Below are 27,757 nucleotides of genomic sequence, written 5' to 3'. Positions count from 1 at the left end.
CCCTTACTGCTTTTACCTCACATAGGATAACTTAACAAACACTTGGATTTGAAAAAATGAAGCAAGTAAATCTGTAATGAAGAGTTCAAGAAAACAACCTGTGTAGTGAAATTCTGCACGCCGGGGTAGTTTAGGACTGAGGATAGAGGAGTTGCACTTCCAGGTTCTGTGGTTTACAAAGCTCTCAGTCGTATGCTCCCCATCACCAGCCTTCCACATCCATGTCCTCAGTTTAGAGTCTCATTCTCTTCCCCTGGACCAGGGAAGCAGAATTGTATGCATCTAGCGACTTAGCAGCAGCAGCAGCAGCCTGTTCAAACTGTACACCTGTACCCTAAGTAATCATTACTATAGCTCTGTCAATGTCTTTCCATTTGTCCACTACTACCAAATGAAGTCTAAACTCGAAGTTCTCCCCTGTCAATCCCAAGCTAGCCCACGGTCCAGCCTAAATGGAACATCTATGTTCCTAAACACACAAGCATTTTCCTTCTTCTAGCCCACTGCTATGCCTCAGGCAAGAATGGTTTCCCTTCAAGTAAGCCTCTTCAATTGCCACAATCCTACCAAAGCTTTAAAGCTCAGCTCAAATGCCAATTTCTCCATAAAGGTTTTCCCTCACACTCCCTCTCCATCTATTGCAGCCCCTGAATTTCTACCCACTTTGTGTTGACCCTTCCCACACAACTGACCATGTTAGGTTGAGTACAGTCTTATATCCCACACTGGACTATAAACTCTTCAGGACAGAAACCATGACTCATACAGATTTGAATCTCCCAAGAGCACCCACTAAATGGTAAATGCTGAGAAATATTTGCGGAAATTATCTAAATTAACGTTAGAAGGAGGTAATGCCAGTGATAAGCTCTAACAAAAACTATGTTAAAGCAATTTGGTTCATAATAAAATCTATATATTCATAAATACATGCTCAGAATTTAGAAAACAAAGGTGATCTTATAATGCAGAAACATGCAAGACCCTAAGGACACACTTCAAGCAGTTTTATCCTGGAGAGAGAAGGAAGAAAGGAAAAAAGATTTGCTCAATAAATCTGAAGGCCTGGAGGATCCCTGACAGTGGCCTCTGGTCACGTAGCAAAAACCACATACGACTAGAGCTATACTTCTGAAAAGGATATTTCTTGGAATTTTTAAAAAGGCAATAAATTACAGCAAAATGAAAGCTAATTTCAATTAACCCTTGCTACATTTTATACAAAATACATGCAAACGGATTTCATACCTAAATGTTAAGGCATTCTGTTCCGCATGTACGATGTATCTGAATTTCCTTATTTCTCTGTCTTTCTGTTTGTCATCCATGTGCGGGAAGTCAGCATACTCAGATCCAACAGGAAAAGCATTATAACCGCATCCTATGAAGTACATGGCGCCTGTCCCATCACAACTTCTCTATGGAAAGTGAGCAAACCAACAAAGCTGTGTTCAACATTCTGAAAAGGCATCTTACACTCTATCTTTAAAGCCTAGCCTCACACTTTGTATAATGGATTCACTTTTCCATAATACACTATAAAGTTATGGCAAACCTAGATAGCGTATTAAACAGCAGAGACCTGGCTGACAAAGGTTCATATGGTCAAAGCTATGGATTTTCCAGTAGTCATGTACAGATGTGAAAGTTGGACCATAAAGAAGGCTGAGTGCTGAAGAACTGATGCTTTCAAATTGTGGTGCCGGAGAAGACTCTTGAGAGTCCTGTGGACAGCAAGGAGATCAAACCAGTCAATCCTATAGGAAATCAATCTTGAATATTCATTGGAAGGACTGAAGCTGAAGTGCCAACACTGTGGCCACTTGATGCAAAGAGCCGACTCATTTGAAAAGACCCTGATGCTGGCAAGAATTGAGGGCAGAAGGAGAAGGGGACGACAGAGGATGAGATGGCTGGATGATATCACCGACTCGATGGACATGAGTTTGAGCAAACTAGGGAAGGGCAGGGAAGCCTGGAGTGCTATAGTCCATGGGGTCGCAAAGAGTCGGACACAACTTAGCGACTCAACAATGAACAACAGTGATACACGGAGCCATCAGAAAAATACAGTATTGGATTTTCCTTCAGCAGGGTGATCTTGTCAAAGTTAAATTTCAAGCAGGCTAATCATCTCTAGTATATAATATCAAGACAGTCCTTCATTTTAGCAGTTAGTTAAATACTAGCTTAATTCACACACTGTTTCACTTGACTCAGACATCTCTCCCTGATTGGTTATAAGATCCTAGAGAACAGAAACCATGTTTTATACTGTTCTTCTGGCCCTTAAAGCACACCTATTATAGTGGTCCATACAGAGCAGGTACTCTATATTATTATAAATTATTGTTAATTTATTATATGCTCTGTGCTGTGCTACTGGTTAGCAAGTCACAAATTCCAAAAATATTTTGAGCAATTTCTGTTTGGGGTTAAAAATGTGCTATTATGTATACAGTTGGAAAATAAATAATGTATTTTCCTTCCATCTTTATGTTTACTGAGCCTCTATTGTGTGTGTGTGTGTGTGTGTATATATATATACATATACATATAAATAATAGAACTTCCTACATAAGTGGCATGTTTCTTTCTCCTGGTCAGTGGCATATTAGGTGTTAATATGAATGCTTTATCAACTCTAAGAGTGAATATTTAATAAACCAAACCTGTTCATAATTGTTTGGAAAATGCTATGCTGCTGCTGCTGCTGCTAAGTTGCTTCAGTCGTGTCCGACTCTGTGTGACCCCAGAGATGGCAGCCCACCAGGCTCCCCCGTCCCTGGGAGTCTCCAGGCAAGAACACTGGAGTGGGTTGCCATTTCCTTCTCCAATGCATGAAAGTCAAAAGTGAAAGTGAAGTTGCTCAGTCGTGCCTGACTCTTAGCGATAAACCTCACTAAATTTCAATATGTTAATAATTACTCATGTGATAGTATCAACAGTATCATATTTACTGTCTCCTAGTTCCATTCCTTCTCAACACATCCCCATAATTTCAAGTCTTCATCATCTCTTTTCTTAATCTCCCTACTTCCTGTCTAGCCCCACTTTATTTTTAAAATGCAAATCTGATCATTTTCCCACTTAAGATGTTCTTGGACTGCACTGTCCAATACAGTGGCCATTACACGTGGTCAGTGCAAACTGAGAGGGGCCAGAAGATGCCCCGGGAAAGGAAACGGCAACCCACTCCAGGGTTCCTGCCTGGGAGACTCATGGGCAGAGGGGCCCGGGGGGCCACAGTCCATGGGGTCGCAGGAGAGTCTGACACAACTGAAGTGACTAAACAACAACAAACAAGTACAAAACACACACAGAATTATGACGACTCAATATTCCCCTCAAATGCAAAACGTTTCATTAAAAATATTACCCAATATTTTTATATTGGTTACATGCTGAAATGGTAATATTTCTCAACAGGTGATTAAGTATATTCCTAAAATTAACTCACTCCAGTGTTCTTGCCTAGAGAATCCCAGGGATGGGGGAGCCTGGTGGGCTGCCATCTATGGGGTCGCACAGAGTTGGACACGACTGAAGCGACTTAGCAGCAGCAGCAGCAGCAAAATTAATTCACCTGTTTCTTATTTTTTTTAATGTGGCTCCTAAGAACTTTAAAATCATGTATGTGGCTTGCTTTTCATTTCTTCTGGTTAGTGCTATGCTCGGGTATCCCCACTGTCTAAAAGATAAAGTCTGAACTCTCCATGGTATATGAAGTTCTTCATGGTGCAGCCTAATCTTTTTGCTATTCTAGTAGACACAGGACTCTGGACGCCAATGTGCCAAATCGCTTGCATTTCCCCATATTCTTATGCGCTACCTCTGTGTGTTGCCCTCTGAGTCCCACTAACTCACTCTGCTGAACTCCTCCTCATTCTTCAAGCCTAATAGCACCTGACCTCCTCCAAGAATGCTTTAATTTCTCCGAGCAGAGTAAGAGGCCTCCTCTATGCTCTCATGGCGTCATGTTATGATTACAGTTATATGCCTGTCTCTTTTTCACCTCTGTCTCCATCAGTAGACTGTGTAAGGCCATGAAGGGTGGAATATGTGGCCCCACTGTTCACAGGGGCACAGAGTCTATCCTGTCCTGTAGAAGCTGTTGAATGAAGGTTTACTAAATGAATGTATCTATCTAGAAAACTGCTGAAAGAAAGCAGTTTTTCAGTTCAGTCAGTTCAGTCGCTCAGTCGTGTCCGACTCTTTGCGACCCCATGAATTGCAGCACGCCAGGCCTCCCTGTCCATCACCAACTCCCGGAGTTCACTCAGGCTCGCATACATCAGTCAGCGATGCCATCCAGCCAGCTCATCCTCTGTCGTCCCCTTCTCCTCCTGCCCCCAATCCCTCCCAGCATCAGAGTCTTTTCCAATGAGTCAACTCTTCACATGAGGTGGCCAAAGTACTAGAGTTTCAGCTTTAGCATCATTCTCTCCAAAGAAATCCCAGGGCTGATCTCCTTCAGAATGGACTGGTTGGATCTCCTTGCAGTCCAAGGGACTCTCAAGAGTCTTCTCCAACACCACAGTTCAAAAGCATCAATTCTTTGGCGCTCAGCTTTCTTCAAAGTACAACTCTCACATCCATACATGACCACAGGAAAAACCATAGCCTTGACTAGACAGACCTTTGTTGGCAAAGTAATGTTTTTAGAACTTAATAAATACCCTAATAAGAAATATTAATCCCCATGGGTCAACAAAATGTCATGCACTTAAGATCAAAATATGTTAAACAAAATCAAGTGTAAATGGTTATAAAGAATTAATTTCACACTTACAGATTTTCCTTCCGCCCAGATGACTGCCCCGACTCCTGTTTTATGATCCTCTGAAAGATACATGGCATGTGACTCAGTGAAAACCAATGATCTGTTAGTTTCAGAAATAGACTGTTTTTCCAAAAATAATAAACATGTATTTATTGAAATATACTTCATAAATGTAGTGGCAATCCTTGACAACCTCACTAATTATGGAAAAGTATGAGAATACTGTCAAGCATAGACTAGGGGAGCTGGTGTGAACTAATTATAGACAGTGTCACTACCAACCCAGGCACAGACGATGCATGTGCAGAGATCACTGCAGTAACAGTGCCCACGCTCAGGTGACTTCAAAGCTGTGACTAGACTTTAGGGTAACTTTACTGAATCTCCACCAAGTCAGTTTTTAAATACCTATTTCTAAGAGATGATGAAAGAAAGACAGAAGTTTTTGAACTAATGGATTTGGTGTAATATAACAACCATTCACAACAATCAAATCTGTCTTCTCCTAGCATTTTTTGCACTCTCATCAAAGAACATACATTTCATGGACGTGTTCTTGCTATGAAAAAAGTTCAGATTCATAAACACATATCCTTATGGGCCCTCACATACATATATATATTGCTGGAAGGTACATGAAAGGAATTTTAATTTACACAAAATGATGTCCTTTCCCTGACCTTCAGAGTTTACCTTGCGGGGAGAAGAATGCCAAGTTGTTGACATGATGCTCGTTTCTAATTCAAGTGGTAGAAGTCATAAATATTAGATTAAAATTTCCCTGCAGAACCAATTTAATTACTCTGCAACAAGCAAAGGTGTATTTCTTTAAACGATTAACCTTAAACAGAAAACACAAAACCAAAATAGAAATTCTACATATTCAAATTAAGTGATTAAGATTTAGATCTCTTCACCCAATCTGCTTGCCTTCCTCTGACATGAAGAATTTTGTAACCAAGACTTCCCTTTACTGAATACCTGAGTCCCTACACTCATGAAGCTCATGGTCTGGGGTGGGAGGAAGGTGGTAACAACAAAGAGTCTAAAAGCAAAGGCAGTGTGCTGGGCTATAAAGGAAAGGAACATGATACCGAGGAACAATGTGGCAGGAATGTACTTTAGAGGTGGAGACTGTCAACAAAAGGATTTGGGGATAAACAAAGTCTTGTGCCTTCCAAGATCTTCAGAATATAACATGGTGAGCAAAGAACAGAATTATGGCTTTATGCTCATTTCTAAGGCAAGTAGCAGAAGGTAAAAATGAAAACCTCTAAGTAAAACTGTACTTAATAAATGCATAAATCTGGAACAAAAAATGAAAAACTCATGGAAATTCTTCAGATCCCAAGTTTTTAATTTTAAAAGTTAAACATATTAACTTTATCTAGAGAGCTCAGGGCAGTGACTAACATATGGTAAAAGCTCAAAAACCGTTTGCTGAATGAAAAAAACAGAGTAATATGATTTTAATGAAATAAGAATATCTATTTGCTGGGGGGGGGGTAAGAAATTCTTCATACCAAGTCTACTTTTCCTACCACTGACACTAAGTATTCTTCATATTATTATTTTTTAGTCCAGGAGCCACCTTTTCTGTTTCAGTCTAAGGACAGACTAAATCTTGTCAAGAGGGGGAAAAAATGCGGTGTTTTAAAAATTTTTCTTCTTTTTTTTTAGAATTTTATTTATGGCTGTGCTGGGTCTTCGATGCTGTCCAGGTTTTCTCTAACTGCAGTGAGCAGAGGCTATTCTCTAGTTGCCGTGCGAGAGCTTCTCATTGAGGTGGCTTCTCGTTGCAGAGAATGGGTTCTCACCTAGGTCGCCCAGGCTGCAGGAGCTGGGGCACGTGGGCTCAGCAGCCGCAGCTCCCGGGCTCTACAGCACAGGTTCAACAGTTGTAGCATATGGCCTTAGTTGTCCCAAGGCATGTGGATCTTCCTGGATCAGGGATTGAAGTCGTGTCCCCTGCATTGGCAGGCAGGTTCTTTCCACCGAGTCACTAGGGAAGCCCCCCAAAATATGATTTCTAAGCTCCACTATTTAGCTAAGGTTAGCTTCACCAAGAGAATATACTTTACTACATGTCTTTTGAAATCGGAATAAAATTTCATCCATATACAATGGAGAAGGTTTCACCCAGCCCTCAAGGTTGGGTGACAGATGAGGTAATTTCTCAAAAAGCTTTTCACATCTGTAATTTTTTTGTAAAACTTCTTTTAAAAAAATCTTTCATGTCTATAAATTGCTACCCAGGATCTGCTCATTCACAGGGTTTTCTCTGTATACCGTTGAAGGAAAGGTCAACTTGTAATCACTGAGCCAAACTCCTCGGACCCTTTGATCACTGGAAGTCAGAGGACTCTTTATGCTACTGTTCTGGCACACAAGTGTGGTTATTTTCAATCCCAATACTGTGGTCACATCAGGGTTTGTCCAAGTGTGGTACACAGACCAACTGCATCAGAACCATTGGACGCTTGTTCAAAAGGCAGACTCCTGACTCCCATGGAAACTCCCTGAATTAACCTCTCCAAGGGAAGCAGCAGACTTGGGAACCTAGACTTCTCATGAGCATCGCCTCAACTGAAAGTTGAGAACCGCTGAGTTATGATTTGAAACAGTTGAGCTTTTTTGGCTATGTCACCCTACTTTCATCATCAACACTGTGTGGTTCGGGAGGAAGGCATAATTGTCCGCTTTGGAAAACACCTAGTCTAATGGAAAACAGGACATAAAAAGAAATCAAAATTCACACTTAAACCAGATAGTTAAGATTAGATGTCCTACAGCGGTTTGGCATCATACAGTTTGTGCCTGTAGTAGAATCAAATTCTTTTAAGGTGATGATTAACCCTGTTGAATGTTGGAATCCCTTGCAGAATTTTTAAAATTCACAGGCCTAGGACACACCTACAGGGACGAGGCTTAGTGGGTCTGGATTAGAATTTGAGCATTTGTACTTAGAACTTCCCTGGTGGCTCAGATGGTAAAGCATCTGCCTACAATGTGCGAGACCTGGGTTCAACCCCTGAGTCAGGAAGATCCTCTGGAGAAGGAAATGGCAACCCACTCCAGTATTCTTGCCTGGAGAATCCCATGGGCAGAGGAGCCTGATGGGCTACAGTCTATGGGGTTGCAGAGTCGGACACATGACTGTGACTAAACTTTCACTTTTAATAAAAGCTTCTATGGTGATCCTGACAAGCTGCCTTTTGAAAACCTCCATTTTACTGAAATCACTTCAACCCAGGGTCTCTGTTGCATGTACTGCAGACCAGTGCATCTGTATGGACTCTTTTTGAAGATTTTCTCTATCCTCCTTCTCTTCTTGGGATAAGTTTTAAAATCCCTACTTATAGCCCACTCACCAGGCACTCCTCTGCGGCTCCTCCTGCTGGCATTTTCTTTTCCCTATTCCAAAGTCGCATTTTAAAAAGTGATCATCATTCTACTTTCAAAAAAGTTATGCCTGGTAAGATGTAGAAACACTATTCTGTAACTGGAAATATAGATACCACCCTTTATCATGGTAAGGTAAAATTCCCAAGTAATATTTTCCTTCTTCACATACATACTCATGTACAACTTAATAAAGTTAACACTATTTGATTTCTCCCCTTGCTGTTTGAAAACATACCAGAAATTGGAAGAATCTGCCAAATTTCCTTTGATTCTACTGGTTATTTGAAATTCATATTTTTAAAGATTTTTCTACGTTTTTACTAAATATTGAATAGATATAGAATATTGAGTAGTTAAAAAAGAGGAATAATTCTGGTTCTCTCTCTTTCTTTTTGTCCTTTCTCTAGAGGAGGGCTCATTCAACTGGGAAATGATAAAAGCAAGCAGCAGAAAGGGCTGAATCAGATTCTGATTTATAAATGCAGCATCCAATATAGGCCACAAGAAATCCTAAAACTGCTCTAAGAAAGAGATGTCTACTCAAGGGTCTCACTAACTTCTCCATATTGGTATGAGCAGCAACACTTTAGTATCTAAGGGTCAATAAACGCTACCAGAAGTGAAATGAACACCACTTTATGTCTGACACAAATACGACCCCATCAACCCCCATTTAGGAACTAAGCATGTAACTCACCAGTTCGATATGCCAGTAACCTGGCCTGAATCATGCAGTGCCTTGCAATTTCTTGTGGCAAACTTTGATTGTGAATTTCATTACTGTGTTCGGTGTTGCCACAATAAAATCCGTAGTGTTTAAAGTTGGGCACGCTGGAAGCTACTGCGGCCAGGAGAAGGACAAGGTCTTTCATGTTCTGCCTTAGATTGCTAAAGTACGGATTCTCACACAAGTTCTCCAAACCTATAGTCATCAGTATTTGCTTATGCATTTCTTCATTGGAAACCAAAAATATCATTTCATATTCTTTTATTCTCTCTTGTTTACATTCAGAATAAAAATCAAAGTTAGTGTCTGGCAATGTTTTGGAAATTTTTTGAATAAAGTCACATTTGTAAGAGGTCTCCTCTACAAACTGCACCATGTAACACACCAAAGGCTGAAGTAAGACACACACGTGGGCCCGACTGTTTGACTTCAGTCTTTCTACTGCTTTGGCATCTAACTTTGCGTCTTCAAAACTGGAAGCCTCAGTGAGCAAACTTATTTCTGGGTCAGCAGGCCAATATGAAATTCGATTAACTCCAGCTGAAATAAAAAATATGAAAGGTAGTTAGCAGATGCCTGCTGAAATTAAGGGTTTTCTTGATAAATCTATCATATCATTGCAGTTGATCCTGAGGTCCCAATGTAATAAATGTCTACTACCAAATCACCAGTAATATAGCCCGAGTGTTGGCAAACTATGGCCACAGGCCAAATCTGTCCCGTTGGCTACTTTTGTACAGCTTGCGGGTCAAGAATGGCTTTCACAGTTTTAAATAGTTGAGAAAATGAAAAAAAAATACTTGTAACATAATGAAAATTATTCAGTGCCCGTAAAGATTTATGGGAATACAGATATACCTAATCATTGACATAGTTTCATTGTTTCTGTACTATGATGGATTAGCTGAGAGATGAACAGCTGTATGAATACGATACAGCCTGTAAAGCCTAAAATACTTACTATGTGGCCCTTTATAGGAAATGTTTGCTGACAACAAAGCCCGTGGGAATCAATGGTTTTGCTAAGTGTGGTCCCAAAGCCCAGAGCTAGGAAGATGTACCAGAGTACTCCAAGTAATGAAATGGCTGCTTCTAGAAATAGTACAGCATAATTGATATTGACTAGAGCTGTGAACCTAAAATAAACAATTTATCCACGCATGAAAAATGTACTGGTACTTTAAACTCTTTTCTCTGGGAAGCTCATCTAAGAAAATATTTGAAGTAAAGACAAAAAATAAAAATTCATGTACGTATATGTTTAGTGCAGCACATTGTTTAGAACAGTAAAAATTGAAAAAATCTAAATGGCCAGAACAGGGGAACAGTTTAACACATTACAGTCCTCCTCATAATAAAATATACAGTTATCCAAAACATCCATAAAGAATTTATAACCTGACAGGAGCAGGGAAGCAGGGGGAGAGGAAGAAGTGTGAGCTGCTTTTACGAATACAAAATTAAAGACAAAACAACAACTACAAGGAACATTCTTCAATCAATGTAGCAGAGGAAAAGTTAGTCATTTTAATATGGGCTGCTGTGCTTAGAGGCTCAGTCGTGTCCGACACTTTGCAATCCGATGGGCTGTAGCCCGCCAGGCTCCTCTCTCCATGGGATTCTCCAGGCACGAATACTGGAGCGGGTTGCCATGCCCTCTTCCAGGGGGATCTTTCTGACCTGCATCAAACCCAGCAGTACTGCAGGTGGATTCTTTATCACTGAGCCACCAAGGAGTCCCATCTTTAACATACAGAGACCGAAATTCTTGAGAGCACGTGTGAATTGACAAGACAGAAAGTAAATTTACCAAAGAGAAAGCGAAACAAAATAACAAACACGAAAACAGTTTTAAATTTGTGTTTGGAAATGAACAACAAGATGCCTGATACAGAATTAAACACATAAACGTTCATCAATTAATTAGTATTTAAAACAAAGAAACCTCTTTGCTCATGTCTCATATAATTTCCATTAGAAAAGGCATTTATTTTTTTATCATTGTGCCCAGAGGTGAATAGACAGATGGACCACAGGTTTTCTATATTCAAAATAATAAACATCTGAGTTGAACAAATGCACATTTCTACCTACTCCTTGCTACTACAGACTCTTACTGTGGCTTGGGCTGTAAGGTAACTGTGAAGGCCTCGTTTGAAGGAGGCTCTAGCCACGTGACCACTTCTTCTGGAAGTGCCTATAACTCAAGGGAACTCTCCTTACCGTCAATCTGATCTTTACTCTCCTGCACTGGCAGGCACATTCCTTACCACTAGCCACCCGGGACGCCCATGTAAAAGATATACCATTTTTTAAATAGGAAAAATGGTCTGGATACATACCTAGGTACAAAACAGAATCATAAACACAAAGATTGGAGAGGAGCCCAGTGTGACTAGATAGCTATACATTAATTCTTTGTGCTCCTCCTTTCGAGGGGTAGAGTAGTCACTGGGAGGCAGCCACCCCGCCAGGAATTACAGTTCCCACAATGGACGCGAACAGAAATGATGTCTGCGACTTCCAGGCCAGGGCTTTTAAGAAACAGGTATGCTTCTTCTTGCTTTCCCTAGTGGCTCAATGGTAAAGAATCTGCCTGCCAACACAGGAGACTCGGGTTTGATCCCTGAGGTGGGAAGATCCCCTGGAGGAGTAAATGGCAACCCACTCCAGTATTCATGCCTGGGAAATCCCATGGACAGAGGAGCCTGGTGGGCTACAGTCCCACGAGGTCACAAAAGAAGCAGACAAGACTTAAGAGGCTAAACAACAATAACAAAGCAACATTTTCTAAACATTCAAGGAGTCGGACACTACTTAGTGACTAAACAACAACATGCCTGCTCTACTCTCTAGACACAGGAGAGGCCAGTAGGGATTCCAGTAGCTTACGACAGAAGATGCTGAGGCCCACAGATCAACCACAGAATAGCTGGCTGCTGTTTGATAACACCTGCACTGGACTATTACATGCATGATGAGTGTCTAATATATTAAGCCACTGAAATGTTGTTGATGTTTGTGAAAGCAGCTAGTATTAGTCTACCGATACACTGAGGGTCGGGACTTCCCTGGTGGCTCAGACAGTAAAGCGTCTGTTTACAATGCGGGAGACCCAGGTTCGATCCCTGGGTTGGGAAGATCCCCTGGAGAAGGAAATGGCAATCCACTCCAGGACTATTGCCTGGAAAATCCCATGGACAAGAGGAGCCTGGCAGACTACAGTCCATGGGGTTGCAAAGAGTCGGACACGACTGAGCGACTTCACTTCACTTCACACTGAGGGTCACCTAACTAGTTAGTGATACAGCTGAGAGCAGAATACATGGTTTCCGATTCTTCTTCTTACAGTATATCAAACTGTCTTCAGATACATATGTATATTTTTAAATTATATTAGACAATTTGACTTGTTCTCAGATAAATGCTATTAATCCCCAACAAAGCCTTATATGCACTTACCATTTACAATCATTTTCAAACAAGCAGAACATGGCTTTCTGGAAAAATAGAGATCACAGTTTTTCAGCTTTGACCCATGTTTTATCAGAGCAATTTTCCCAGCATGTAAATCTTCACTTGAACAGTGGAGACCAACAATTTTCATATTTTTCACCACCACAAGACCAGTTCTCTTCACCTATATTAAGATATAAAATAGTAATTTATTTTATAATATCTAATGATCATCTCATGGATTATACTTGATTTATGAATAAAACAAAAGTTTAATTCTTCATCTGAACATAGTTTGAACAAATACACATTTCTCATTAGGTCCAAAAAATTTTCTGAAGGTTTAAAACGTTGACTTTATATCAGAAGTTTTCTAAATCTAGGCTTTCTTAACCAAACAAGCATTTAATTATCACAAATTTATCCTAGTAAAAAATGAATTACTTTTTACCCTAGTAAAGGGCAATAATCAAGTTGATTTGACTTGTTTCTTATAGCATCTAGCCTAAGACTACTTAGTATTAAGGTTCTAGATAGTAAGAAGGAAAATTTGGCAAACCCTGTGATTTAACACATGGGTAAGTGAAGCCCAGAAAATTTACATGACTTTCTGAAAGACTCACAGACGGTAAAAGCCAGAACTAAATCAGAGGTCATCTTAAATTTAAAAAAAAAAAAAAAGTTTTTTTAATTGAAGTATAGTTGATTTACAATGCTGTATTAGTTACTGCTGTAAAGCAAAGTGATTCAGTTATACATATACACATTCATTTTTTTATACATTCTTTTCCGTTATGGTTTACAATAGGATACTGAAGATAGTTTTCTCTGCTATATAATAGGACCTTGCTGTTAATCCATTCTATATAAAGTTTACATCTACTAACTAAAAATTTTCTAATTGATCCTATTATACTTTTTATTCTTATTTATTTACTTATTTGGCTTTGGCATGTGGGATTTTAGTTCCCTGACCGGTGGCTGAACCTGTGCCGTCTGCACTGGGACCACAGTGTCTTAACTCCTGGACCACGAGGGCAATCCCTAAAATATTTTAAATACTTACTAAAATAAGATAATTCTCAACTTCTTTCTAACAAATGATTCTACTAATTTTTAAGACTATGGCAGTCTAGACTAATGTGGTTAGGATTCACCTCCCACAAATATATAGGTTATTTATAATTTTTAAAATGTTTTAAAATGTATAGTCAAGCTCAAGGAAAGGAAGACATAACCTCGGGTGTTAGAAAGAGAGAGAACTCAAGGCAAGAGCACTCAGCCACAGCCGTCTCAGCGGTCTCCCGCCCACGGTAAGGGGCTGGGCTGACTTTTATTTTTCAGTCCCAGAAGCTGGGCATGAGCTGGAGGGCCAAAGAGTGGTTCCTTTAAACCTAAGGTGATCTAATTTATACAGATACTAATCAAAAAGGCAGCTGTAACAATTATGACATCAGATAAAACACATTAAGATTAAAAATCAGTTCTGCATGTGCCACAAAATAGCTGTTTTCACAGCAAAAAATTCTGAAGGAAGGGACATTAAAACTAATCCTTGGGTTCATAAGGGATTTTACAATATGAGGGGGACTTGGGCTGAGAACACAGTGTCCATTATTCCCTATTCCCTTTCAAAAAGATTTTACTCTAAAGTTATTCTCAAGAGGACATGTTTGAAATCGCTTGCAAGACAAGACCAAACTAAAAAAGAGCCAAGTTTCAGTTTCAGTTATGAGTATAAATTTCTGTAACAGTGGAAAATGAGACTCAGCGGCATATCTAAAAATCATTCTTTAAAAATGAAGCATTACTCATCAATTAACTTTTTTATTGGAACAATCTTTTAGGCCACATTTATCACTTTTTTGTTGAGAGTACTTTTTACTTTTGAAAATATCTTTTTTTTCTTCCCATTCCGTTTCTAGCTAGGGCCAAAACCTCAAGTTTGAGACCAGGATTCTTCCATCCCAAACTTAAAGCCAATAAAAGCCTCTGTTGCATTCCATTCTGGGACTTCTGCTTACTCCAACTCCCGGAACTAAATCTTTGCAGTGAGTCACTGTTCTGGATACTGATTTTGCTTCACTTCACTAACATCTTGACAAGTCGTCTACGTAAACCTAATCGCAGAGTTTTACAGTAAAACAGAAGTGAAAGAGGACAGTCTGTTTTGTATACGTTCACTAATTTTTTCCTTTTGCCTTTCTTATAATTAAAAACATCTAAATATTCTACAACGAATTATTTCTATATTCTTGTTGGGCATTTTCGAGACTCACTCTCAGAAATAACCAGAAGTCTCCAGGAATGTACATCAAGGCAACTTTTTTGAATGATAAAAATGTACAAGGTAACTTTTTTCAAAATATGAATGTTTTGTCTCCTCTCCACACCCAGTGAATCACAGAGTCTCTCTGGAAAACTCAAAAGATTAAGATGGCAAGGAAATACGAGGCATATCAAAAAGAACAAGGCTCATCTGGTCAGGTCTGGGCTTTGATGTTACTCTACTTATAAGCTAGTAAGTTGGCCTGGTACTGTTCCATAGATGCGAGCAGAAGACAAACTACATCAGAAATGACTATGGCTCCCGTGCAGCAAGCAGTGCAAGCCTCACGTCTGCGACGGTCCCCTTGCCCACAAGGGGTCACACGGACGGGCCTATATGGATTTCTAGACACAGAGTGAGCTAGCTGCGTCACAGGAGAGGAACACTGTGCTCAGGAATTCTGCTGTGTCTTACTGAGAATGGTGAGCAAGGCTGTTCTATGTCCCAGAGAGAGACATTACTTCAACCCTCAAGGTTACCTGCTGCAAACTCAACTCCTGAGAAATGGCCTGGGCGGAGCACAGCGAGGACCTTGCCTTCTTGGCAAGACGAGCAGGATATGTTGGAGTTTGAGAAAATATGGAAAAGGGTTTCTCAACACATTCTATATGAACTCACATGGGAAGGTGATGAGAGTGAAACTTGAAAATGTTAAAAAAAAAAAAAAGAGCAAGACATAGGAACAGATTATAGATTATATAATCCTATCTGGTCTCACCTCCCCACCCCCAGCCTTTGGAGAGACATACATAGTCTTATAAATGTATCATTTTTAGAAGGATACACAAAAACTCTCCTGGAAATGGGAATGGGGAACTTGAATATAAAAGAAACTTTTATTCTACTTTGTATCATCCCTTTTGCTTTGTTACTATGAACATGTCTTTTTTAAAAATCATAAAAGTGCACCTGTTTTTTGTCAGCAGATACTCTGGCCATCTCTTCATTGTCTCCTAGGGGTCCATGCTTTCCCTCTTCCTTTTCCTAATTAAAAGCAGATTAAGGGGGCAAAAAAAGGATTAGTACATAAAATGTGATTAATTCAATATTTCCCATGTAAAGAACAGGAAGCAGAGGAAGTAATGATGTTGGTAATGAAATGATGGGGGTGCGGGTGGTGGTAGTGGTAATGCTGACTATATGTATGATGATAATAATAATTCCCAACAGTTACCACGTATCTGGTCCTAAATCACCTTCTTTAATTTTCCCAACTTTTACAAAGTAGCTATGATTATTCTCATTTTCCAGATGAAGAAATTGTGGATAGAGATAAAATATTTCAACCATGGTCACAGAGCTAATAATAAATGGGTAAGCAGGGATCTGAGCCCCTAATCTACTGTCTTCACCATTATGCTACATTACTTCTGTCCTGGAAAAGCATGTGAGGTCTTTCAGCATAAAGATAAGGTCCCAGAGGACACCATGGGAAGAGCTGGGAGAGAAAGACAATACATGATGTATAGAGAAACATGAGGGAACAACGCAATTATTCTAAAGTTTTAAGGAAGTAATATTCGGGAAATTTTAGATAAGTCTTACATAACTGAAATTTAAAACTATGAACTAGTAGGAAAGATAACTATTTTTAAATGACAGCCATGTTCAACAGTATTCAATTTCTATTCCAAATTTTTTTTTCAAATTTATTTATTTTAATTGGAGGCTAATTACTTTACAATATTCTGGTGGTTTTTGCCATACATTGACATGAATCCACCCCGGGTGTACATGTGTTCCCCATCCTGAACCCCCCTCCCACCTCCCTCCCCATCCCATCCCTCTGGGTCATCCCAGTGCACCAGCCCCGAGCATCCGGTCTCGTGCATTGAACCTGGACTGGCGATCTATTTCACATATGGTAATACACAGATTTCAATGCCATTCTCCCAAGTCATCCCACCCTTGCCCTCTCCCACAGAGTCCAAAAGACTGTTCTATACATCTGTGTCTCTTTCGCTGTCTCGCATATAGGGTTATCATTACCATCTTTCTAAATTCCATATATATGCATTAATATACTACATTGGTGTTTTTCTTTCTGGCTTACTTCACTCTGTATAATAGCCTCCAGCTTCATCCACTTCATTAGAACTGATTCAAATGTATTCTTTTTAATGGCTAAGTAATATTCCATTGTGTATTATTCCAAAATTTTTAAGTACTTATGGGTTTTTTTTTTCCTCAGAAGTCCCACTCATTTATCTAGTTTTAGACTGGATAATTAAAAATTCTTACTCTTTATACTATGTATACTTTGCTGAACAAACCTCAAGACACATTCATACAGTGTAAATATTTGACAACACAGAAAACTCAGATAGCAGTTATATTCAGAAATGGTTGTAGTTAACAATTCCCTAAGGTTGGCAAAAATTATAATTTAAATATCCAATAATAAGGAAACAGACATGTTACATTGATAGAATGGATTGTTATGCAATCATGACGATGACAAAAAATGATAAAAACCTAGAAGAAAACAGGTGGTAAGCTTCTTGACATAGGTTTTGGTAATTTTTTGAATCTGACAGCAAAAGCAAAAGAGCAAAAGCAAAAATAAACTGGAAATACAACAAACTAAAAAGCTTGTTGAGTTGGAGAAAATATTTGCAAATCACATATCTGACAAAAGGCTAATATTCAAAATATATAAAGAACTCACACAACTCAACAGCAAAAAAAAAAAAAATCAACAAATCCATTAAAAAAATGGGCAGAAGCTGAATAGACATTTTTCCAAAGATACACAGATGGTCAACAGGTAAACAAAAAGATACTCTACATCATTAATTATCAGGGAAGTACAAATCAAAATCACAATGAGATATCACCTCACACCCGTTAGAATGGCTATCATCAAAGAAGCTAGAATTAACAAGTGTTAGGGAGGGTGTGGGAAAAGGGAACTCTTATGCACCGTTGACTTCACTTTCACTTTTCACTTTCATGCATTGGAGAAGGCAATGGCAACCCACTCCAGTGTTCTTGCCTGGAGAATCCCAGGGATGAGGGAGCCTAGTGGGCTGCCATCTACGGCATCGCACAGAGTTGGACACGACTGAAGCGACGCAGCAGCAGCAGCATGCACTGTTGCTGAGAGTGTAAATTGGTTCAGGCACTATGGAAAACAGTATGGCGGTTCTTCTAAAAATCAAAAATAGAACTATAACATGAACCAGCAATTTCACGTCTGGGTATTTATCAAAAGCAGATGAAAACACTAACTTGAAGAGATATATGCACTCCCAATGTTCACTGCAGCATTATTTACTTACGATAGCCCAAATATGAAGACAACCTCAGCGTCCATCAACAGATGAATGGAGAAGAAACACTGTGAGTATTCAGTACACACAATGGAATATTATTTAGCCATATCACAGAATGAAATCTTGCCATCTACGACAACATTAAGGGATCTCAAGGGCATTATGCTAACTGAACTAAGTCAGACAGAGAAAGACAAAGACCATATGATCTCTCTTATATGGGATCTCAAAAGAAACAAAAATCCCCAAGTTCATAGACACAGAGAACAGAATGATGGTTGACAAAAATAGGGGTGAGGGTGGGGGAAATTGCTGAAGCACTGGCTACTCCAAAAGCATTAGACTAAGTCGCCACTCCAGTGTTTATAACAGTATTGCAACATGAGCATTTTCAATGTTGTTAAGTCAAAAGGGCAGGATCCAGAATTAAATGATATCCAGTGAATAAAGGAAATAGAGGAAAAAGGTTGTGAAACAGCACAAAAATGTTAGTAGTCTTCAAGTGGTGCAATTATGAGGGATTTTTTTTCTTCTATTTTGTAAATAAAAAACATGTATTATTTTTGTAACACATAAAAATATTTTATTTTTAAAAAGACAAAGACTTTTAGAGTGTCAAAAGCAGTGTTTCCAGTACAAGTAATATGAAATTGCATCTTAAGAGTTTCTGTGGCTTACTTTCTATAGCAAAAGCAGGATAAAGAATTTAAGTGAAATGAATTTATTACCTTAGCTTAGAGAACATTTTTCTTATTAGGAAAAAGATCTTATCAACTTTGTGAACAGCATGTGCAATTAATAGCGGAATTATTTATATAAATTAATGTGCCTGTCTGATGAAAAAGAACAAGATATTTTGGGGTGTGTGTGTGTGTGTGTGTGTGTGTGGTGTGTATGAATGAATTAAAATGATACCAAATCTTTATATTAGAAAAGGTTCTTAAAAATTATTACTCAATTTGTAAAAAGCCCCAATTCAAGGTGTACATTACTTTGATACATTTGTATATTATAATATGACTGCCATTTATAGCAATAATTAGCACCTCAATCTGGAGAAGGCAATGGCACCCCACTCTAGTACTCTTGCCTGGAAAATCCCATGGACTGAGGATCCTGGTGGGCTGCAGTCCATGGGGTTGCTAAGAGTCGGACACAACTGAGCAGCTTCACCTTCACTTTTCACTTTCATGCATTGGAGAAGGAAATGGCAACCCACTCCAATGTTCTTGCCTGGAGAATCCCAGGGACGGGGGAGCCTGGTGGGCTGCCATCTATGGGGTTGCACAGAGTCGGCCACGACTGAAGCAACTTAGCAGCAGCAGCAGCAGCACACCTCAATCATATTACACAACTATTCACTTCTTTTTAGTAGTTGGAATAATCATGTTATACAACTATTATTCACTTCTTTCTAGCAGTTGGAATAATTAAGTCCTAATTTCTAGCATGTTTGATGATTATAAAACAGCATTGTTTTCTGCACTCCCTGTGACTGTGCACTAGATCTCCAGGGCTTATTTACTACTCATAAGTCTGTACCCTTAAACGACATCTATCTCAGCCCCCAGTAACCACCATTTTACTCTCTCCGAGTTTGGCCATACAGACTTGTCTCTCTCTGTCTGACTTACTCATTTTGCATAATGTGTTCAAGGTCCATTTATCGTGCTGCAAATAGGAGGATGTCCTTCCTTCTCACAGCTGAATAACACTGTAATGTAAAGTCCAGCTTTTAAATGCACTTTAAAAGGCTTAAATCTTAAACATTTGCTTCTGTCTTTTTAAGACAAATTCCATTAGCAAAAAAAAATCCCCAAACCAAAAAACCCAACAGCTTGGCAATCTTCTATTTTCATAAAATAATACTAAGCTATTAACAACTAGGGAGAATAAAGGACTTCAAAAGCCATGAAGAAAATGAAGAACTTTCTCAAAGCCAATAACAGTAAGTGGTTGAAAAATAGGAAATAAAAATGCACAACGTCTTAAATAATGTTTTATTTATAAAACATTTCACATAGGTATTGGGAGAAAACCACTCCAAGAACTATCATTTTATCATGAAGTAAATTTCCCATCTACACACAGACCTTACACTCTTCTCAAAAACTGACTCAAAATGAGTCACAGACCAAACCTATAACACTCTTAGAAAATAACCATAGGAGAAGACCTAGATGATTTTGAGTATGGCAATGGCTTTTTAAATACAACACCAAAGGCATGATGCATGAAAGAAATCAATGGTAAGTTGGACTTCACTAAAATTAAAAACTGCTCTGCAAAAGACAATGTCTCAAAAGAATGAGAAGACAAGTCACAGACTAGGAGAAAATATTTATAATAGACACAGCTGATAAAAAGACTGCTCTCCAAAATACACAAAGAACTCTTAAAACTCAACAATAAGGAAACAGATAACCTGATTAAAATGTGGGCCAAAGACCTTAACAGCCAGCTGACCAAAGAAAATACCGATGGCAGTCTGAGAGGGTAACTGTTAATATTCTATTTTTAGTCTGGAAAGCGAAACCGTCACAGCTATGAACTACAAGCATCACACTAAATCGCGAGGGTGTTTTGCAATTTGAAGGCTTGTTGAGTTTGTTTTTAAGTGTGACCGAAACTAGAGCAATAAAATCAGATTTTAGACCATCGCTTGCCTAAAGGTTGAAAAACTATCTATGAAACAAATTATACCTGAGATTTCTGTCTTTGGGTTTTCACTGCTGGGAACAGTTCCATCCAGAGACTGAGCAGAGTGAAAAGGTTGACTTTAGAAAGCCTTGGTATTTCACCTACAAAAAGAGAGGGCAAACACTTAAAACTTTTACTGATGATGAAAATCAGAACTAAGCTCACTGCCACTTGGGTGCTGCAGCCTTGGCTCCGCTGTTTTAGCAAGAGGCAGAGAAAAAGGATTCGTGTGCAAAACAATCAAAGCACTTTCTTATCAGAAAGTTTCAGCCTCCTTAAGGGTAACCTCTTCCAGCACCTTCCGAAGTTGGGCCCTCTTTCACCCAGCAGGCAAAAAAAAAAAGAAAAAGTACAAGTGATGCACGTAGCTATGGGAATTATTTTTTTTAAAGTTATTAAAAGTCCTTGCATCGGAGATCACGGTGGAGCAAGCTTTACTCTGAACTGTGATGAGGCGCTGCAACAAGGGCAGGGATTAGAACATAGAACTAAAAATACAGTGACCTTAAAAGGTAAAGGAGCTGAAATACAGGCAAGCGCCGCGTGCGGAATCAAATTAAAAAACAAAACAAAACAAAACACGATTTAGGGAATTTTCAGGCTCGCCGATCCACGTCCTGGGAGAAAAAGTAAAGGGGAGTGAGGAGTGAGCACAACTTCTGAAGCCAGTGCAGCCGGGCCAGGAGACCCCGGTGACGGAGGCCGGGACGCGCCCGGGGCAGGGATGGGACACCCGAGAGCAGAAACGCAGGCGAAGAAGAGCAAGAGGAAACCCGCAGTGAAACGGCGGGAGACTCGCAGAGCAGAGCTAGAGGCTGACGGCGGGAGCAGGATTCGGGGCACTCACCGGTCATGCTGCCCGTCTGGGTGCTGACTGACCGTCCGGCCCCCGCGCTCTCCAGATTTTGCATCTGCCCCGCTTCTCTCATCCCCAGCCTAGCGGCCTCTGCAGCCCAGGAAACCTCTCGCTGTCCTGCATGATCTTTGCCCCAGCAACCCCACCTCTCGCCTCCTCCTAGCAACAGACAGGACGGCGACCGCCAACTCGGCGCGCTCAGATGACGCACGAGCTCGGCGGCCATTTCCGGGCGCCCTGTGTGACGTCACGGCGAGGCGCGGCCGCGGTGGCGTAGGGGCTATTCCTCCCGCGGCGACCCGGCGAGTAGTAGAGGACACGGGGCTGTGAATCATTTGACGCTTGTGTTTGACTGCGTTCTTAGGGTTTGCTGAATGAAGTCTGGTCGCTTGAGGATGTCTTGGCTCGAAGTCCCAAGTTGCGCACACTCGGCGAGGGCGATGAGGGCTTCGCATACCTGAGAGTTGGCCCGAGAGTGAAGGAGAATTGAAGTGGAAGTCAGTGTTAATCACTCAGTCGCCTCCCACTCTTTGCGACCCCATGGACTGCAACCCGCCAGGTTGCTCTGTCCGTGAGATTCTCCAGGCAGGAATACTGGAGTGGGTTGCCACTTCCTCCTCCAGGAGATCTTCCCGACCCAGGGATCGAACCCAGCTCTCCTGCATTACAGGCAGATTCTTTACTGCCTGAGCCGTTAAGATGAAACTAGCCCCCATACAGTTAGCGGTCAGGGTCTCAGAGAGTTTGAGAAGCGAAGGAGGTGGGAGCTGGGCAGTCCCAGGTGGTTATCCTCTAAGATTGGCCAGTCCGGGGCAACTTAGTGCCAGGGACTGCCACAAGAACATTCTGCTGCTTCTTAAACACATGAAGACATTGAGGGTAGAACTGTCCTCAGGAAATTGAGGATGGAGGAAGTGGCCCTTGGAAAATCTGAGAGGTACCAGACATTGTGGATGTGTGCCCAGTGCAATTTAGTTTTATTATTTTATGTGTCCTAGGCATGACTCAGAATGAAGCTCCTCCCTCCCCCCAGTGACTCAGCCCATTTCCCGTCACTAACCTAAGCTGTTATCATAATCTGAAATATTTAAAAAATAGGCACAAAAACCGCTCCAAGACTATGAAAGCAAAAGCCAACGTTATGAAAGTACATTATTTTGTAAAAGACTGAAGAGAATTTTCAGTGTTGATGGAGATGACTGTGGTTCATTGTCACTGCTGTATAGTATTTCATTGTAGCTATACACCACAATTTATTTACCCATATTTGAGTCAAGAGACATTTGCTCTATCTCCAGCTTTTTGCTATTGCAAGCAGTGCTGCTTTAAATTTTTTTTTGTATATTTTTTTACGTTCATATGGATGAGCTTCTTTAGGGACTACACTTAGGAGTAGAATCCTTGAGTTGTCAAGTTTTCCAGATAACTGCTGAAAAGTTTTCCAGAGAGATTGGACCAATTTACATAGCTCTGTATCCCCACTAATTCTTGGGTATTGTCAAACTTTTAACGTTTACCAATCTGGTTGGCATAAAATGATATCCTGTGGTTATGATTTTCTCTGGTTTCTACTTAGGTGCATTGGCCATACATATGTCCTCTCTATGAAATACCTGTTAACCATTTTTCTATTTGGTAGTTATTTCTTACTCATTTGTGAGCATTCTTTATACATCCTTGATACTCATTCTTGGGTGGGAATGTGTATGGTAAATATCTTCTCATTTGTCACTTGCTTTGTCACTTAATTATTTCTTCAGTGCATAGTTCTTTATTTTAACGTGCCAAACGTACAAATAATTTTCTTGGGTGAGTTTTGTATCTTTTCAAAAAGCATTTTTATCCGTTTATAAAGATATCTTTTGTCTGTCAGTTATATCTCAGTTTTTTAACAGTAGCTTTTATATTTCCACTAAAAGCCATAAATTTTTCCTTTCATATTTATATCATCATTCATCTAGAATTTAGTTCTGTGTATGATGTTAGGTGAAGAAGGAAATGGCAACCCACTCCAGTGTTCTTGCCTGGAGAATCCCAGGGATGGGGGAGCCTGGTGGGCTGCCGTCTATGGGGTCGCACAGAGTCGGACACGACTGAAGCGACTTAGCAGCAGCAGCAGCATGATGTTAGGTCAGGATCCACTTTCTTTTCCACTTGGATAATCAGTTAGCCCAGCATTATCTCCTTATTGATCTGCAGTGTCACCTCTGTCGTATCAAGTTTCCATATATATGTAAATCTGTTTCTGGATTCTATATTATTGGTTTATTATACCTCTGCCCCCTTGACTCCCCCCACCCCCCCTAAAAAAAGCCACCTTATTTTCTTCAGGAGTATCTCGGTTATTCTTGACCCTTTAATCTTCCATGTACGTTTTATTTTATTTATTTATTTTTAAAATATTTATATATTTATTTGGCTGTGCTGGGTCTTAGTTGTGGCATGCGGGATCTTCAGTTGCACATGCAAAATATTAGTTGTGGCAAGTGGGATCTTAGCTTCTCAACCAGGGATCAAACCGCACCCCCTGCATTGGAAGGGCAGAGTCTTAACCACTGAACCGCCAGGGAAGTCCTGTCAAATGACTTTTTTGACCAACTTATTCAGAGAATGGGGAAAGAAGGAGGGAGAGACAGATGGAGGGGATGGAGGAAGTGGGGAGGGTTATTATGTTTATCACAAGTTTTCTTAAAAACTCAATGATCCCAGGTAGCACAGTGCTGGTAAAGAATAGGTGCTCAACATCACTAAATAGTATCCTTCCCCGCTTTGTGTTTCATTTACTTATTCTTTGTAAATAACCCGGGTCTCTTCCTTTTATTCTAGGTCTTGTTGATTGGGAACATTGGTCCTAGCAGTGTGTGTATTTGGATAGAATCCTCTTACAATAAAACAAGCTGAGGTGTCTGTGCTGGATTTGTTGGTACTGGTGAGGTTCGGCAGAGACCGAATACCTGGCTTGTAGAAGAAAACCTACCTCACCCTCCGTCTTGCTCGGGTATGTGGAAGGCACACCAATGACCATGCCTCCTGCACGCCTGGAGACAAGGTCGCCGCAGGACTGACAGGGACCCCTGCTGGCCAGTGCACCCTTGTACAAAGGATCGGCCCTCACGTGGTCATTTTAGGCAAGGATGTAACCATAAGCACCACCCTGAATCCAGAAATTGAGGTTTCCTAAAGAGTTCTTGGAAGGCAGTTCCTGGCAGCACTTCAACCTCAAAGAAGCAAAGAGAAGCCAAAACAAAGTCCAGACGCCTTTCATGGCACATTTGCTTTGTTATGGAGGGCAGTGCTGCCAGAGAGAAGTCACTTCTCAAGTTTTCCATATATTGTCCCTACTGGTGTCTTCAGAAAAGTAAACTTGGTGCCACATAGGTCAGTGTGCTACAAAGTAAGACTGTCCAGGGACCCTGAGGACATCTGTGCCCCACCAGGTAGGAAGGACAGGCAGGCCCGCCTCCTGTGATGTCCTGGGGTTCTCTGCCATCGGTGGCCTGGGAGCAGGCAGGCAGTGGGCCTGGCACCATGGTCCATGACCATGCTTTGTAAGGGTCCCCATGTGTGCAGCACCGTCTGGACTGGATTTGGGTGTTTCTGAATCAGCAGCCTGAAGAGGTTCTCTGATGATTCATGTTAGAAGTCAAGGGACTGGAGGGAGGGGTAGGAATGAGAGGACAGGTAAGACAGGGAATAGGGAACTCATGCTGGTGGAACAGCTACTTGAATCAACTTTACGACAATGATAATGGTATCTTACAGTAGAGAGCGTTTTCTACATTCCAGACTCTGTTCTAGCCACTTTGCATGTGTTCAGTGCTCAGTCGCTCAGTCATGTCCAACTCTTGTGACCCCGTGGACTGTAGCCTGGCAGGTTCCTCTGTCCATGGATTTCCCAGGCAAGGATACTAGAGTGGGTTGCCATTTCCTTCTCCAGGGGATCTTCCTGATCCAGAGATTGAACCCACGTCTACTGTGTTGGCAGGCAGGTTCTTTACCACTGAGCCAATTGGGAAGCCCAGCCCCTTTTACATATTCATTTACTCCTTCCAACAACCGTATGAAGTATGTATTTTTATTTTTATCCCTACTGATAGGAAATGAGACATTGAGTACCTTGATCAAGCAGACACAGCTTTAGAGGGTGGGAGAAAGATATAAATGCTCATCACTGCATTTAATACAACATCTATGATGCAAATTTTCATCGTCTCCATTTTACAGGCAAGGAAGCTAAGGCCGTTGGACCAGCAATGTCAGCATCATTTAGGAGCTTATTAGAAATGCAGCACCTTGGGCCCTACTTCAGACCTACCAAAGCAGAATCTGTACAGAACCACTTTTTTTTTTTTTAATCACCTGAAATTCTGCAGGCCTTTCTGATGTCACTGCTTTTATTGGCCTGTGAGCTGAATCTGTGGTTAGTCTGGATGATACAGTCATACATTTCAAGGCCAAAAAGGCCATTCAAAAGTCGAGATGATTTCAACCCCATAACATGAACTAATGTTTCTAGAGTATTTTGTCATACACTTTGCTCGGTGAGTATTTGTGCAGTCAATTAATGAAACAAACCCTTCCCCAACGTTGGTACCTCACTTGAAAAAAGCTGGGGGGCTCAAAGAGAGCTCTTTCTGGGGTCAGCGAGAGTTCCCAGTCAGGGCTTCCAGGACACCTCCCAGGGCAGAGGGAGGCCCAGGACTGAAATCACAACCACCCATCCCTCTCCAGTGACCCTTGACTTGAGACCCACGAGGCCACTCCTCACGTCTTTCTATGATGTCTCTCCCCTTTACAGCTAGTGGTCAACGTGAGAGGACACTTTCTGCTGTGCTAGAGAACACTTTGGGGGTTCCCAGGTGGTGCTAGTAGGAAAGAATCCACCTGCCAATGGAGGGGACATGGGTTTGATCCCTGGGTCAGGAAGATCCCCCTGAAGAAGGAAATAGCAACCCACTCCAGAATTCTTGCCTGGAAAATCCCATGGACAGAGGAGCTTGATGGGCTACGATCCATGGGGTTGCAAAAGGTTAGACATGATTGCTGCTGCTGCTGCTGCTGCTAAATCGCTTCAGTCATGTCCAACTCTGTGCGACCCCATAGACGGCAGCCTACCAGGCTTCCCTGTCCCTGGGATTCTCCAGGCAAGAACACTGGAGTGGGTTGCCATTTCCTTCTCCAGTGCATGAAAGTGAAAAGTGAAAGTGAAGTTGCTCAGTTGTGTCCGACTCTTAGCGACCCCATGGATTGCAGCCCACCAGGCTCCTCGGTCCATGGGATTTTCCAGGCAAGAGTACTGGAGTGGGGTGCCAGTGCCTTCTCTGTAGACGTGACTAAACACAGAACAATTTTAGACCTTAGAACAACTTTTCAAATATTTTTGACTATGACTCATAATGAGAATACATTTTATGAACCATGAAAGATACCAACCGATATATAATTGCAACAAAAGTTTCACAACATAACAGTTGGCCTTACTACAGATACACTGATTAATCTATTCACATTCCAATAAACATGTGTCAGACTGCACTTATCTCACAATCCGCCAATGGATGAGGTGGGCGTTTTGAAAGCAGGTGCCCAGCCATCCACAGGAGCAATGGAATTCAGAGACTCCATCTCAGGGACCCAGTGGTAAGGAAGGCTGATGCTCCTTGTGACACCTGGAAACACACCTCTGTCACAGGAAAGTGTGATGCAGATCCCTCTTTTCTAGAATCCGAACAAGAAAGCTCAAAGGAGAGCTCTTTGCTTCTAAACTTTATACCATAAATAAACACATAAAAGCATTATACTATAAATAATGTATCAATTCTTAGCCATGATTTTCCATAGGGAAGAAGCCACTTCTGAGTGCCCCAGAGAGGAACTCCCATGAGAAGAAAGACTGCGTGGTTGCAGCTCCAGCACGTGTCCACTTAGTGCCACCAGACAAACGAGTGGCGGAGGCACAGGGCTGCGCCGAGAGCACAGTGAGTCCCCCAATCAGTGTCCCCAGCAACAGCTTCTCAGAGCCTCCGACATGCTCTTTTGTGTTGTGTAACTCTTGGGAAGGTGGGTACAGCATGCAGTGTTTTTCTATCATAGCTGACCACAGAATCCTTTCTTGAAATGCTCTCTTAAAACCTGCAGAACACAGTTTAGAGACCGCTGCCCCCAGTGACCAGTATGCCTCTTCCACTAGTTGCAAGAAACACAGTGTAGATGGGAGGCTTCCTCG

The 27,757-nt window shown here is 41.0% G+C and overlaps 1 protein-coding gene across 1 annotated transcript in view; it reads right to left on the bottom strand.

Moving 5' to 3' along the window:
- CDADC1 (cytidine and dCMP deaminase domain containing 1) overlaps window positions 1-21,627 on the bottom strand; it is a 31,542-nt gene extending 9,915 nt beyond the window's left edge. Inside the window, exons 1-7 of the mRNA XM_068984464.1 lie at window positions 21,523-21,627; window positions 20,679-20,776; window positions 15,610-15,684; window positions 12,378-12,555; window positions 8,886-9,455; window positions 4,793-4,842; window positions 1,249-1,418 (exon numbers count right to left, since the gene is read on the bottom strand). Coding sequence (XP_068840565.1) covers window positions 1,249-1,418; window positions 4,793-4,842; window positions 8,886-9,455; window positions 12,378-12,555; window positions 15,610-15,684; window positions 20,679-20,776; window positions 21,523-21,604 — 1,223 coding nt within the window. The 5' untranslated portion in view covers window positions 21,605-21,627. The remainder of the gene's footprint in view (window positions 1-1,248; window positions 1,419-4,792; window positions 4,843-8,885; window positions 9,456-12,377; window positions 12,556-15,609; window positions 15,685-20,678; window positions 20,777-21,522) is intronic.
- Window positions 21,628-27,757: the final 6,130 nt, after the last annotated feature.

This window comes from Capricornis sumatraensis, chromosome 12 (genome assembly GCF_032405125.1).
Source record: "Capricornis sumatraensis isolate serow.1 chromosome 12, serow.2, whole genome shotgun sequence".
Lineage (NCBI taxonomy): Eukaryota > Metazoa > Chordata > Mammalia > Artiodactyla > Bovidae > Capricornis > Capricornis sumatraensis.
The sequence above is the reverse complement of the archived record's forward strand: the minus strand, read 5'-3'. Positions and strand labels throughout refer to the sequence as shown.